Genomic DNA, 15,169 nt, shown 5'->3' with positions numbered 1-15,169 from the left:
CCATAACCCCATACGCCAGAACTGCTAATAAGCTTAGTATACCTTAGCTCGTACGGCATTGTTTAAAGTCTACCTCGTGAAAATACGGAGATGGAGGGTTCCCTATCGTGTTAGCAGCGAAGGGATCTCAGCCGACCTCAACTTCGCTTCTCCCTCGTAGTACCTAGGTTTAATACCTTACACATTTATTGTCGTCGGCTAAACCATGGCCTCCTCATTGAGCTGCGGACGACGTCGTCAGCGCAAGACCTCACAAGAGGAGCGGATCTGCTCGGTTTGCTCCCAGTCGTTTAAGAAGGCCGAACACCTGGCTCGCCATTTTAGGTCCTATACTAAGGAAAGACCCTTTATGTGTCAGGTATGCGGTAGGCTATATGCTAGACAGTATGTCTCCTGTCCCCGATATCATCCACTGTAGTCCTGATTCAAGCAGGGATACTCTCTTGCGCCATGCTCGCTCACAACACCTGGGTACCCAGCCCCATGAACACCCAGCCCATGGAAACAGCGGCCCGACAAGCCCCCCGATAAGCGATCCGGTCTCGCATCTAGCAACCCTGGAGAAACCCGCTACGGATCAAGTCTGTGCCAGCATAGACTCGATAATCCCGGCTCCTGAACAGGTTCTACCTGAGCTGCAATTTTCATCGCTCGACCACGATTCAAACACGGCTACTACGCCTTCACTTGTACACTCTCCTCAACATGTGGATGTGCGCGCTCCTACTACGCGCAATCTTCCCGAAAATGACAACAACTCAGTACCCGCCTTTCTCACATATAGGCAGGGTCAGCTCAACTCAGCTCGGCTATTAATGACGTGGCGTGGTCCAGCTGAGCTCGAGTTGCAGCTCCTACTTGGACCACGTGACCTGTCTAGCTGGGTATTGCGGAGGTGATCTACTGAACTTACCAATTCTGTGTTAGCCGTGCGATCGATCATCAACTAGTATGTAGATCAAGGTTATCAATAGGCGAGTTAAACTCCAACGTTTCCAGCCACGCCTCAGCCCCGTCCCGGCCAATGGGAATCTTGTTTTGCCGTGGTTCCTTCCCCAACTGAATTCACAGGTCCTCATTTTTTGATCAAACGATTGACCGCCAGCCCAGGTGCTATACATGGCGGCATTTGGATCCCAGGTATTTTGTCTTTTTCCGCGAGTTCGGTGAGCATTGTTGGTTCCTTTATTGTTGTTAGGGTTCTGCGCGACGGTATTGGCAAGCAGAGTCCTTAACTTGCCACTGACATCATCCGAACATTCAGTCAATGAAATTGTATAAGGTCGTAGAGATAATTAGCAACCCTCGGTACATTGGTCATTAGAGGGGAAAGCCCGAAGGAAGTGACTGAACCTTTGCCTTGACAGAAGTCCCGCGACCAGCCTACACAAGCTGGAATGTTTCTTTCGGGAGTCTTTAGCTTCAACCGCTTCTCCCGGGTGATCGCTCACGTGCTCTACGAGATGCTTTATTTGTAGCGCCGTTTATATGATCTGGATGTCTTGATTGTTACAAATACATAAATCGTACCGACCTCTACTTTCATTAAAGACAAACACACCCGAGAGCTTAAATGTCCTCTTCAAGATTTCAACCCGACTGCATCTCGTACCGCCTTAGTCATGGCCTGAATATGCTGGCCAGTCTTCGTCACATTTCCTCTCGTATATCCTTCTTTATATGGAATCCGATCCTCGCCTGCTACACGTTAGTGACCAGTTCTATACGAGAGGTTTCAAGATCAAGAGAGGCTGAGGTACCCATCAAGGCTTTAACCCATGGCTTTGGCACAGCGTTGTGATCATTATCCCACAGGGTCAGAAGATAGAGCGCGGTAGTCCCGTATTGGAACTGTTTCCAAAGCTCAGAAGCATTGAATTGCGGGTTGGCACTCATCGCAAGACCATAGCGGTTTTGAGTAGCCTTGGCTGCCGTATCTACCGTGACGAAGCGGTCCACATCTCGATAATGATCCAACCCGAGATCCTTCGCAACAGGATCCCAAACGGTGGCATCGAAGTGCAGGTCGTCTCCGAAATAAATATCGTTGCGAGTCAGCGAGCCGTCCGCTTCGATTGTATCGTGTCGAGCGAGGTCGCGAAGATGGAAAGTTTCATTAGGTCGATTGGTGGTGGAGATGTTAAACTCGAAAACCATATTAACGGCGTCTATATAAAAGCCCGATTCGAAGTTGTATACTGCTTGTGCAGCTTTGTTGATCATTTCGTAATCCAGGTTCTTGCCGTCGCGCGGGAGATAGCCGTGGTTTGCTAGAGCATTGAGGCCAGGGCATGGCGAACGACCTGCGGAAGGTAGTTATAGATCGTCAGTGTGGAAGAATTACATACTATCAAAAGGTCCTGGGGCACGAAATTCATGACCTCCAGGGTCTGGGAATGCAAGACCAGAGGTTGCAAAAGCTAGTAGAGTAAGTGTAGAGGTCTTCATGATCTCTAGTTAACGGCACAGAAAAAAAAAAAAAAAAAAAAAAAAGAACAACGAAAGAAAGAGAGAGAGAGAAAGCTCAGAGACTATGCCAAATGTATGTAGTGAACTATGTAGACAATAAATGCTCGTTTGATGAGGACTTCGGATTTAGGGAAGGATTCAATCTTTATATACATAACTAAACTAAACTTAACCTATGGATTGGTATATGATTTAGATTTGGGGCTGTGAGATACGCTGAGTTTCTCAAAGGGCGTATTAGAAATTGTCAAATGGTCACGTAGGTTCAATTCCTTGATTATATTGATTATGCTGCTTGAATCTATCAACATGACTGTAGGAAAAACAACAGCGCTAGGCCTGATTAGGCAGCGTCAACAGAAATTAAAGATGATTAAGGTCATAAAGAGTTTAGTAAAGACTCCGGAGCAGGTTCAAAGGAATTTCCTTGATCTTTTTTACTCCGCCTCAAAGTACTGTACGAATACGCTCCTCGCGAATACGCTCCCGCAATACGCTTCGGCTTCTTCATGGCCCTCCTGTGGGCCTCAAACAGTGCAAACATAGGGCTTGGACGGAAAAACGTGATTTATTTTGCTATTAAAGGAATCTTATCAATACCAAGACAACAATCTATGATCTCCTACACTAAATGTTAACACTGGGCGGTTTCTGCATATTGTATTGATTATTCTGGAGTAGCGACGGGCGTATTACTAATACGCTCGAGGCCCCACACTAATCCCAAGGTGGGTACGAAGTAGTTGTGGCTGTACTTGCAGAAGGGCAGTACCGGTCAAATCAACATGAATTTGGTTATAGTCTCACTATCAAGTTGAATCAAAGCCTCGATCGCAACGTTTCAGTCTCTGACTTGAGAGATGCCACGACACATTGAGATGCTTGGTGACCCTGTTCGATGGCTCCATCAACGAACCCCCTCCACCCGTCAGCCCAATCGGCACTGGCAAAAATGACCCTCCCATGGGGCTTCTGGAGTTCTTGGAGATAGGCTGTCGCACATCCAGGCCCCCAACAAGCCCAAGCTCCTTTCGCGTACGGGTCATTCACCCAGTCGTGAGTCACGTAAGCTTCAACGTCACCGGTTGGATAAATATCCTTTCGGAAGTGATCGATAATATGACGGTGGTTGTTCTTATCATCCAATCTTCCATTGTATCCAAATCCAATGCACCAAGTGCCGGATGGTTCTGATTCCCGAGTGCCGTTGTGGTCGGAGAAGGCAAAAACATAGGCCGAGTCGCTCGAATTTGCGGTTACAAACCAGCCCGGCTCCGCTGCCTTGAGCTTGAAGTGGATCTTTGCGCCCTTATTGATATGTCCTTTCGTCATCGCAGACTGTCGACTGGAAGATATTGGGGGGTAGAATTTCACATCCGCTAAACAGTTCCTGCTGAGGATTAGCTTTGAGAACTTCGAATTGAGAGAGGCTCAGGAAGAGTGGTCGTACAAAGGAATAGTAGAAACTACATATTTTGCATTGATCTCTTGCCCAAGCCTTGTGGTAACCCTAACTCCTAACTTAGTCTACGCGACTTCCTTCACAGTGGCCCCAAAAAGCATATGCCCCGTGTAGTCACCCAAGACTGCTCGCGCAAACGAAGTCATGCCCCCATTCCCAATTTTGTAGACTCCAGCGAGTTCGAACACCCCCTTCATGTTGTGTCCACCTAAGGCGTACCACCGAAGTGCTTCGGTAAATGCGATATCCTTTCCAGGAGCACTACCGAAGGTGCTCGTGTTTGATTCGAACAAATCTTTCTCCCAACTTGAAAACCCACGAAGACTGTCCAGTCGGTCTTGCACTGACAAATGATCATATTTCATCCACAAAGCTGGTCGCTTGAAGGGATCGTGAGGGTATGGCATGAGCTCACGACTGCTGCTTCCGTCGATCGTGAAGAAAGATTGGGCAATGCGCTCCAAAATATCACCAGTCTCCTCGATCGATATCTCACATGGGGTTGCCTTTCCCTGTTTGAACATCTGCTTGGTAGGTGCAGCAGTGCCTGCGGAAGTCTTTAAATTGATATGTAGTCCGTACCGGCGAAGTTCGCTATAAAGGTGAGGTTGAGCCCAATGCACCCAAGTTCCTCCCATCTCTAGCTCTTCCCCTAGAGCTCTTGCCGTCCATGTACGACCACCGATCCGATCTCTTGCCTCTAATAGTAACACCTTCAGATCATGTCTCTGACTCAATTCTCGTGCGGCGATAAGACCAGTGAACCCAGCCCCTATAACCACCACGTCATAGCTGTCATGGATAACTGGTGAGCTTTCCTGCACAGCGTCAGTTTCGAGGCCACTCGTACTTCCATGTGGAGTCCATAAAAAGCCTTCGTTTGAAGGTGGTGCCATTTTGAGAAAAATTTAAATTGAAATGAACTAGGAAAGAACGTGGGGGATGTACCAATTATCGGTCATTCTTGGGCCAGATTACCCATTTATATTTCACGGGTTCCCAGTTGACCTAAATCTAGCTTGTTTTGATTTCCATTCAGATGCTACAGGACTAGTACAACTTTCTAGGTACGTAGTGATAGGTATAATAGGAAATTTAGTGCGTATGGTATCGGGCTATGGGTACGGACCAATCGCGTTTAAGCCTCGTATTAATTCATCAAATCGGGAAGTTGACCAAACAAATGACCTTGGACAGACACCTCCTGGCAGCTCAAGATATTCAAGGATTTGTAGCTCGGGCTATCAAAGCCTGCTCATTGGCCTCCCCCCGCATTTCCATGCAACCCCATAAGTGTCCGAGGAAAAATTGATGGTGCTGCCTCGCGGGATCATGAACGTATCGCCACCTCGAACTGTTTCCGTTTGGCCGGTTTCATCTTTCAATGTGATTTCTCCTGGACACCCGTGAATAATCTTGCCAAGTCTCTTTGCCAGACATACCTACCCTCTATCACTACTCCAATTTCATCATAGTCATACCTCGGAGGGGTTGCTTCCGGTCCTTTCTCGATCCTAAACCAGGATCCGCTAATGGGACCGATCGCCTTCTCATCTTCAGTCCCCAGATAGTCCGCTTTGACCACTGTAATCAGGTCATTGAACTTCAATAGTTCCATGTGGGCTAGCTTACCAAAGAAAACATGGGGTATCCCGCCAAAGTTGGGTATCTTGAAGACATCTGTCTTGCGTCTAACACGAAATGCCATGGTCTAGTCAAACTTGAAACTTGCTTTGCACTTCTAATGCATTATAGAATCCAGTTTCCGTTAGTCTCTACTTATACTACAACAAGTACTGAACGAATGGCTATCAAGCATATGGAAGAAGTGCTCCATACTAGTAGGTGCCCCACACTGAGTCGGAGGGCCAATCGCATTTGTGCGTGCTTTTTCTCCCAATTAGGCAAAGTGCGGATGTGCCTCGTTGCCTGCAGAACTAGGCAATATGAAGAGTTACTATGTCTTAATGGGAGGTTCTATCAAAGCAAGTCATCCTTGCTTGCCTGGGACTCGATGGGTCTGCAGTTGCGGTAATCGTAAATACTTGAGCAGTATAAATACCACCATTGCTCTACTGACATTACTACTCGCTCCGCCACGAAATTTGCACAACCCCAGATGCATATGCTCACCTGATGTTGGAATAATCAGTAATTTGCGATAGTGCAGAATAGCTTAATGGTGAAGGGATTTGTGGAAGAGAATAATCTCCGCGACAATAACGGCGTGATGTTTTGATCTCGATATTCGATGGAAGCTGAGACCCAGTAAGAATAGTACTTCTAGTATTCCTAGTAAATGAACTCTAGTTCGACATGAATTACATGATTGGTGCGGCGGCGCTTATCACGGCGGATTCCGCGCGCTTGCTTATCTTCCCCGCACATGAGCGATAAGCCTAAGCATATATTGGGAAGTAGTCCACGACACGCCACCGGAACCTAAGAGTGACACCACAGCAGTACGGCATGGAAATACCCACGCAAACTAGTAAGAAAAGCCCCTTGCCGCCGAAAAGACGCTCCAAGTCACGGTGTAAGTTGTTCCTCTGGAAGATCTGGGTTCAAAGCTAAGGGCATCCAGCGGGATGCCAGCGTTGCAAGCAGCGGGTAGGTCCTGCCCTCACGAACAGCCGATAGAGGATATGTTTTAACAAGCGGTAGCGCATCAAATGCGACGAGGGGCTACCCTTCTGTGGCCAGTGTTTGAAAAGGGGGTTCAGCTGCCCGGGGTACCAACAGCCGATGAAATGGCGTTACTTGAATGTAGCTGGACACTCTACGCAGAAACCTGACGTTCAGGAAGACCGTAGTCATTCTTCCGAGGATGGCACTGATGGATTCACTCAATCTGAAAGCGTGATGGCTATTCAATATTCTCGCGAATTGGCGTCCTGTGTCGATCCTACCTCGCCTGAGACATCGATGAACACGAATGAAGAACAAATACGCAACCGCCATGATATTACCCCGCAGTCATGTGAGTTTGATGGCATGATCAACGATGGTTGCAGCAGCTCCAGCTGCCTTTTACCTGACGGTTTCCTGAATGGCCTGGTTACAGAAGACATCAGGAATGGGGGCGAGGACATCATGGATTCATTGCTAGAGAACAGCATATTGCAATCAGAGTTCCTGTGCCCTTTGTTCAAGCCGATCGATGACAAGGCTATTGTTCTTTCAACCCACTACTTTTCCCACGTCTGCACAATAAATTCCTGCTTTGATTCCCACTTGAACCCCTTCCGCTCGGTCATTGCAAACTTGATGAACTCCTCCCAGCTGATCTTCCATCTGGTCATGATGACAGCAGCCACTCACCTCGGTCACCAGCAGAACGAGATGCTTTCAGTGGCACGGCAACACCGACATGATGCTATCTCATATCTAATAGAGAACAGAAATGTAACTGACAAAGGGAGATTCGAAGCTATGCTAGGCAGTATTTTATTAGGCATAACATCCGCTTGGAGAGATTCAAGCGCGCTGGGGATAACACATATTCACACCGCTCGTGCGCTCTTTCAGGAGTCAATAGCGCGACCTGAGGCGTCGAACGATCCTCAGTCCACATCCTTCTTGGTCGGGATCATGGCTTACTGGGAAGCTATGGTAGCAATTGTCACCACGCAGAGTCCACGTTCTCTTGAATACCTCATTCCATTTTGCAAGCAAGAAAATCATGATACGCTTGTTTATCCGAATCCGTGGACTGGGGCCTCGACTACTATATTTATTTATGCTGCCGAAGTCAGCACTCTTTGTCGCCAAAACCGCCTTACAAAACATCTCTCTACCTCGTTAGCGTCTACCGAAGTCTGCGAGAATATCTTTCATGAGCAGCTCACGAAGGCCGGTGAGCTGGAGGCAAAGGTCTTGCAATATTCTCCGCCCGTATCTGGTTGCATCAAAGACCCAGATGACCGATTCACACCCGTGTCGCACCTTCAATGTCTGGCACAAATCTACAGATTCTCGGTCCTGGTTCAGTTATATCTCACATTTCCGGATCTCTTGCAAAAGTCAAACACAACAATGTCAACCCTCGATACGGATCTATCAAATGAAACGAGCCAGCGATCACTCAATGAGATCATAGTAGGGTTAGCTGTCAACATCCTGAATCTTATATCATCGGTTCCAGAATCATCCGGTATCAAAGTACTCTTAACTGTGCCACTTATAATTGCCGGGAGTGCCCTACAGAAAGTCGAAAACCATAATCAAGATATCGGTAATCTACATCTTACGAACCCTTTCAGCATCGAGAAAGCAATTCTTTCCGTGCACTCCTCAGATTTCATGATCCTTCACTGGCGGTCCCTTGTGCGCCAGAAATTGAAAGTGTTACACGAGTTTGTTCGCCTTGATCCAGTCCCCAGAGCTTTGCAGATCCTCGAAGCAGTTTGGCTCAGAGCGGACTTGTGTGTTTCAAACAGAACTAATACTTCTACCCAAGTATTTATCCATTGGTTGGATGTCATGAATGAGGAGCGACTGGAGTCAATCTTTGGCTAGTCTACGACGTTCTACCTGTGTAATGCTATGTTACGCATAAAACATCTCACCTCGGCTGCCTTTTCAATCTGGGAGGTCTCAACTATTCTCTCTAATTTCCATTTCTCGTGAAAAGATTGGAATAAAGCCCACTAGAAGCCTACCAGGCCAGCTCGGCCTTACCACAGCCCTCGAGCCTGGCGCAGAAGCCAATCTCATCATCCAAAGACGTTGACTTTATAGCCTTTCTCATGCTAGGGCATATCTCTTCACCCTTGGCCTCTTCCTCCGCTCGATGGGAAACCAAACTTTGTTTGACAAGTTTTTGAAAATAAAGAACGCCCTAAGCAGGCAAGTTTAGCCTATTGCTGGAACTCGACCTTCATCTTGGAGATTTACCTTTTCGTTGAACGGCTGTAACTCACCGTTAACGTAAACGCCTGCATTCAGATTTTTCTGTGCCCCGTTACACAGATTCTTGTCTTCGTTTTCAACTTGTTTGAAGAAGTCATCTAGCTCCTTGAAGGCTTTGTCTGACGCATCTCTATGTCGAAAGACCTCGTACTGCATGGATGTAGTCGTCGCAGATGTCGGCACTACCCGCATGATGTAAAAATAGTGCGATCTAGAGCAATCCTTTAGTACAACACCTCATGTAGAGAAGGGGACACCCTTACGTCATGGTAACAGAGGCGTTCGGAAAAAAGAAAGTTGGGGCAACTTTTATGTCCGAGTCGTAGCCTGGTTTGTCTTTCACATAATGTTGGATTTGCCCTCCATGGGTTTGGACATCATAGGTAGTCAGATCAGATATGGCAGCAATACCAGGATGCGCAACGCCGCAATGATAGCACTATCCCGACGACGGAACGGCTTGATCAGTCATCGAGAACAGACCATAATGTGGTTTGAGTCCCGTACCTCGTTATAATTGTCTACCAATGTCTTCCAATTATAGTTACCTACCATATCCCAGGCATGATCAAATTTATACTCGGTCATGTTGAAATCCTGCAGTCGACCCTGAGTGTCAGCTCCCAGGAAATCTTCATTCCAGGGCGTAGTAGGAGTTTCTTTAGCGTCGAGGTTGACCCATACAAGACCCCTCTGATCAACATGCACATGTATAGAAAACAAGCCATTGTCCTCTTTGTCAAACCCAGACACACCATCGAAGCGAGGGGCTTTGGCCAATTTTCCATTCAGCCCGTACGACCAACCTACCAGTGGATGATTAGACCAACTGGGAACTTCGGGGAAACGGGAGAGCTCCTACCATGGTATTTGCAAGCCAGGATGTTTGCCGATCCAGAATCAGAAATCACTACTGGGAAGGCACGGTGTCGGCAGACATTATGAAATCCTCGTAGGTTACCCTGGCGATCGAGACAGAGAAAAATGGGAAACCCGGCCTCCTCGTATCGAATGAAGTCCCCTGGCTTGGTAAGACGCGATCGATGGGTGACTAGCAACCACCTTTTGGAAAATATTGCTCGTCGTTCGAGTTCGTACAATGGGCTTGAATGATACCATGATGCTGGAAGAGCCCGAGCCTCGGGGCCCTTCTCTTGTGATTGGTCAGATTTGTTGAAGGAGGATAGAATTTGGAACATGATGGCTGCCTTTTGGGAGATATACTAAAGCCCTATGATCTATCGTAGCACTTAAGTAGGTGTACCAAATAGTAGAGAATTGGCATGGTCCCGATTGGCTCGTGTTCTATCAACGTTTTGGGTCTAGGGCTGTGTGCTTATCTCGGCGAATCGCCACCAGCGCGGAATTAGTTCAGTGCTTGTATTTGTTCGTGAACCATAGAATGCCTTGTATTTTTAAGGATTGTCTCGCCTTCAGAAAGCTGCCCTCCCAATCTCATCAATCATGGAGTCCGAAATGTCACCAAAGGCGAAGGCAGAATACAACCTTGGCGACGCCGAAGCAGACCAGGGGATCGGTCAAATCGACCATGTCAAAGTGAGTCTATCAACATCTTATTCAATCTATGAACAATCGCTAGAACTAGAAAAATGCAGCATAAATTTGGGAAGTTGTCGATGCTTTCTCTAAGTGTTTCCCTGATGGCGACTTGGGAGGCGCTGTGCAGGTAACGCTAAGGCTGGAAATTTAGCCAAGCACCAAGCAGGCTCACACCTATTATAGCACTATGGTATCTGGTCTTGTCAGCGGAGGCCCGCCTGCGCTAATCTATGGCTTTATAAGTCGGACAATGATCCCTTGTTGGAGTATAACTGGACTAATAATTCATCAGTTTCCTTCATCGGCTCACTCGCGACTGCAGCTTCTCTTGCGGAATTGGCATCTATGTGAGAAATCCCCGAAACCTTCCTTTTTGGTATATATATGTGGGAAAGGAAATCTTGTCCCGGAATAATCTCTTATAGTCTCAAATAGGTTCCCCACTGCAGGAGGCCAGTACCACTTCATCAGCAAGATGGCTCCGTTGCGCATCGTGAAAGGCCTGAGTTGGGTTGTCGGCTGGATCAGTGAGATGCAACCCTCGGTCTTTCTTATCTTCTTATGCCATAGAGCTAATGTTTTAGCTAGCCACTTTCGGGTGGATCGCCGTTGCAGCAAGTGCCCCCTTTCTATCCGGTACAATGATCCAGGGCTTGTTAGTCTTGAACTACGACAGTTATGCGTTCCAGAGGTGGCATGGCACATTGATATACTGGGCAATATTGGTAATCTCGGCGATTGTGAACATTCAGGGAAGTCGTGTGCTTCCCGTAGTAGAAAATCTCTCGCTGGGTTTCCATGTGGTAGCATTCATAATTGTTTTCGTCGTGATATGTGTGGTATCGCCCACAAAACACGTACCAGAATTTGTATTCGTGGACACTATCAACAATTCCGGCTGGGGAAATAATGGTATCGCTTGGTGTGTGGGTATGCTGTCTAGCTGCTATGTCCTTGTTGGTATGTGCTCACCCAGCCGGCCATGACATTCTGAGCTAATTGTCTCCCAACCCTAGGATACGATGCAGCTATTCACTTGTGCGAAGAGATGAAAGATCCCAGGACAGATATACCACTCGCCATGGTCGGCGCTGTACTAATCAATGGAACGATGGGGTTTGGCTTTCTGGTAGCCATCCTATTCTGCATGGGGGATCTAAAATCTGCCCTTGACACAACAACCGGCTATCCCATAATTGAGATATTCTATAATATCACCGGAAACTCTCGTTCTGCAACCGCATTGTGCAGCACTATAGTCATTATGGCTGGGCTAGCATCAATCCCGTTACTTACTTCAGCTAGTCGCATGGTTTGGGTTCTTGCAAGAGACAAGGGTAAGCACGATACATGGCCGAGAAGAGATTCATTTCTAACAGTGTATGCCACCAGCATTACCTGCTACTACTTGGTTATCGAAAATGGATGAGCGACGACAAATTCCCACCATTGCCGTTGCAGTTACGTCTTTTCTTTTAGGGCTGTTGGGCCTCATCAATATCGGTTCCACCTCGGCTTTCAACGCCATAGTATCGTTGGCAGTGTTTGGACTTGAGATATCATATCTCATACCATTATGCTTCCTACTTTATCAGCGAACGGTATTCCCTGAAAGTATTACTCCCGGTCCATGGTCAATGGGTCGTTATGGGATAGGGGTCAATGTCCTGTCAATTTGCTTTCTTGTGTTTACTTGCATATTTTTGCTGTTTCCACCATATCAGCCTCTTACAGCGGAAAATATGAACTACGCTTGCTTGGTTTTTGGTTCCGTGTGTATTTTCAGTGGCGTTTATTGGCTATTCAAAGGTCGGTCGGTGTACGAGGGCCCTGTCCTCCCGGATTTTGAAAATTTGTAGATATAGTCCTTTGCAAGGACATACTTCTATCAATGGCATTGTAACTTTGTGAATGAATATATATGCCTAGACGACAGACTTCCACAAGGATCGTCCTATCGGTAATGGTCAAGCCCAAACGATTTGCCAGAAGTCAACAACGAAATCACCCCCATCCCCTAAAAGCTCTTGAAACGATTCAGTTTCACCAATCTGACCAATAGAAGAGATAATAAACATCATAACCAGTGTCCTCAGCTCATTTCTTCCGGTAGCGAGGCGAGGCGTGTGAGCGTATGTAAATCGAACAAGCTCAATAATGTCTGTAACATTTGCCGCAGACAACTTGAAGTCATTCAAAGTTTGCTTCAGTTTCTCAAGTACCAGCTGAGTGAGTGACTCGATACCATATTTATCGGCCAGGACATATAGACGTGCATGTCCTAGGAAGACAGGGGTGAAATCCTCGTTCAGTTGAGTGTTTCCCCTTGGTTAGTATAGTGCTAGAATGAGGAATTCAGGGTACAAACCCATGCCGATGGTTACAGAATATGTGCTAGACGGTTCGATGGGCACCAGATCCATAGCGATTGTGGTCAGTTTGTGATTGTCGATCATGAATATAGAGTTCGTATCAAGAGCTGCGTTAACGAGCCTCAATCTATTACGACTTACCCTTCGTCACTTGGAGTTTCAGCCGAGACCCACGAGTGTGCATGTCATCTGAGGTGAAGGATTGCCAAAGAGTCCTGACCTACTAAACAGGTTCGCTTGCCAATGGAACAGAACATTTCCGTAGTATTTCAAACTAGATATATTTTATACGATTCTTTCATTCTTATAGTATTTGGAGAGCAGGGTGTGTTTACTGTACCTTACAAAGCGTTGTAATAGAGCCAGTGAGAGATAGGCCTCTCAGGCTTTCCCACCTTCAACAATAGGTTTCTTGCCGAACTGAACAGGACCGACGCAAGAGCCAAACGTTAACAAAGCTCTGCATGTACTGACTCCCTTTTTCTGTGGCTGTTGGCCTGATCATCTATGTGCCGTAGAAGGCTCAAAGGGCCCATTTCATCTTAGATGAGAAATGCATCCATCCACCTTACAGTGTATTCTAGCCAAGACGTCTCCGGCACAAGATGTATAAGCTCTATTACCAGCTCCAGGAAGAGTAGCTAAGAGGCTTCCGATAAGATGTACGGATATTCTTCTCCCCCCTAATTCCACGCTCTTTGCTGATCTCGTATTGACCATCATTTACCAAGTCCTTCATAGTTATCTCTGTTGTCCTCTCAAGACTCTCAATCTCGTTTAGTCTGTCAGTTGTAGCCTTTAGCTTTTTCTTAATACCGTCTTCGGAACACACGGCCCGAAAGGCGCTCTGCATCGGCACTGAACTGGCCGTAACAATATCATTATCGTCAATAGATATGATATTCATCTGATTAAGCTTCTCAGGAAGGTCTGCTCGGGTCATCATCTCCTGAGCTTTGTGCAATGGAATACCAGGAAGCTCCGAGTTAGGACTTTTGCTGATCCTTCTCTTGCTTAACCAGTGCCTGTGCTATAGTCATCGCCGCAATCTAGGGGAAGAATATTAGTGAGAGCTAAAAGAATTAAGAGATTGTGTTCGGTGTATACGCAATATTCCTGTTGTTCCTTCGCGCCCTCGTGCATATTTTTACCCAAAATCCAGCACTTCTTGAGAAACCACCGTCTCTCTCACTCACATATTGATTCGCACGTCTTCAATATATCTCTCGATTTCGCAATTTCGTCCACGAAGCTCAAGCGTCCCCCCACCATACTATATATCCGTTCCAGAGTTTCCACAGGAACCTCCTCCCAGAACGCGTGTAACCAATATTCCTTCAACGACTGGACTGCCAAATCCACCGTAATATCTCGCACATTTAGCACATTCATCCTTGCAGCATGCAGTCTCAGAAGGTCACTCGTCCGATACTCATCGCTCGTAAAAACGACCGTGAGAAGTTCCCCAGCAGCCCAAGACTCAGCCCGCTGCTGAAGCAACGTCAGCAACCGGCGCCCATTCTCAGTATCATCCTGAATATGGTGGATATCGTTGATAACCAAGACCAACGGCCTACCATGCGTCTCCCGATGCCGAATAGCTACCTTCTCTAGGCTATTCATCGCCCGCTCAATATCCAACAAGGCCGTTCCGTCCCGCGGTTCCCGGTTACTAAGCCATCCCCCGAGATAGTCCTCGCTGTACGCAAAGTCCAACGCCCTGCCTAGTCGAAGCCGGAAAACGTCAATATCATCATGAGCATCGAGCAAGACAACGCCCTGTCCATGTATATCTCGCATGGCATGGACCAACATGCTCGTCTTTCCTGTGCCCTTTTCGCCGAAGATAAGCCAGTAATGTCCCGCTTCGTTGCCACGGACAATCTCGTCGATGAGCGGTTGCTCTGGGCGCTGTATGTAGAATTTCTCTGTGTTGCGTGGCGTGTCGGAATCATGGTTACTGTTTGAGACCTTGTTGTAGAACGCGTTCTGGATCTTCGAGAGTACAGAATTCTGGTAGTAAACATGGTAGGTATAGCCGCCCAGGATGAGTATTAGACCCGTCACTAGTGTGGTTGCTGTGTGTTAGAAGACTTTCTGCGAGAAGTGTCCTTTATTTTTGGGGTTGTTGCTGTGATTATTTTCCAGGTCGCATACAATGTGTGTAGGACCTGGAAGGACCCAGGTTCTGTGTTCAGGTGTTGATCTTCTCCGCGTTAAGCGTAGTAAGGAACCTGGGAAGCATGTTAAAAATAAGTCTACAAGATAGTTCGGAAGTAAGATGGTGCTATACGGCTATTAAGAGGACGTGGCATTGTAATGCCTATTTGTCGTTGCTTTTAGTAACTGGTACTCTAGTTGGTGTTATGTATGATATTGCCTTGGTCATAAACAC

The 15,169-nt window shown here is 47.0% G+C and overlaps 5 protein-coding genes across 5 annotated transcripts; 2 read left to right on the top strand and 3 right to left on the bottom strand.

Moving 5' to 3' along the window:
* Positions 1–3,288: 3,288 nt before the first annotated feature.
* AO090011000247 (flavin monoamine oxidase family protein) lies at positions 3,289–4,827 on the bottom strand (the record flags this gene model as incomplete). The annotated part of the gene is made up of 3 exons (XM_023232863.1): positions 3,289–3,859; positions 3,920–3,995; positions 4,056–4,827. The coding sequence occupies 3 exons, from the start codon at positions 4,825–4,827 to the stop codon at positions 3,289–3,291; spliced, it is 1,419 nt and encodes a 472-aa protein (XP_023093428.1).
* Positions 4,828–7,522: 2,695 nt separating this feature from the next.
* AO090011000246 (uncharacterized protein) lies at positions 7,523–8,449 on the top strand (the record flags this gene model as incomplete). The annotated part of the gene is made up of 2 exons (XM_023232862.1): positions 7,523–8,034; positions 8,194–8,449. The coding sequence occupies 2 exons, from the start codon at positions 7,523–7,525 to the stop codon at positions 8,447–8,449; spliced, it is 768 nt and encodes a 255-aa protein (XP_023093427.1).
* An 857-nt stretch (positions 8,450–9,306) lies between these two features.
* On the bottom strand, positions 9,307–10,041 carry AO090011000244 (aromatic ring-hydroxylating oxygenase subunit alpha; the record flags this gene model as incomplete). Its single annotated transcript, XM_023232861.1, has 3 exons — positions 9,307–9,363; positions 9,395–9,648; positions 9,705–10,041. The coding sequence occupies 3 exons, from the start codon at positions 10,039–10,041 to the stop codon at positions 9,307–9,309; spliced, it is 648 nt and encodes a 215-aa protein (XP_023093426.1).
* Positions 10,042–10,306: 265 nt separating this feature from the next.
* AO090011000243 (uncharacterized protein) lies at positions 10,307–12,261 on the top strand (the record flags this gene model as incomplete). The annotated part of the gene is made up of 6 exons (XM_023232860.1): positions 10,307–10,399; positions 10,586–10,749; positions 10,838–10,929; positions 10,991–11,362; positions 11,419–11,739; positions 11,795–12,261. The coding sequence occupies 6 exons, from the start codon at positions 10,307–10,309 to the stop codon at positions 12,259–12,261; spliced, it is 1,509 nt and encodes a 502-aa protein (XP_023093425.1).
* Positions 12,262–13,393: 1,132 nt separating this feature from the next.
* On the bottom strand, positions 13,394–15,019 carry AO090011000242 (ATP-binding protein; the record flags this gene model as incomplete). Its single annotated transcript, XM_023232859.1, is given in 5 exon segments — positions 13,394–13,753; positions 13,882–13,957; positions 13,967–14,852; positions 14,932–14,945; positions 15,009–15,019. Coding segments are annotated over 5 exon segments (1,347 nt in total).
* Between the last annotated feature and the right edge of the window lie 150 nt (positions 15,020–15,169).

The sequence above is a fragment of the Aspergillus oryzae genome, chromosome 7 (assembly GCF_000184455.2).
Source record: "Aspergillus oryzae RIB40 DNA, chromosome 7".
Lineage (NCBI taxonomy): Eukaryota > Fungi > Ascomycota > Eurotiomycetes > Eurotiales > Aspergillaceae > Aspergillus > Aspergillus oryzae.
This window is presented reverse-complemented; position numbering and strand designations above follow the sequence as displayed.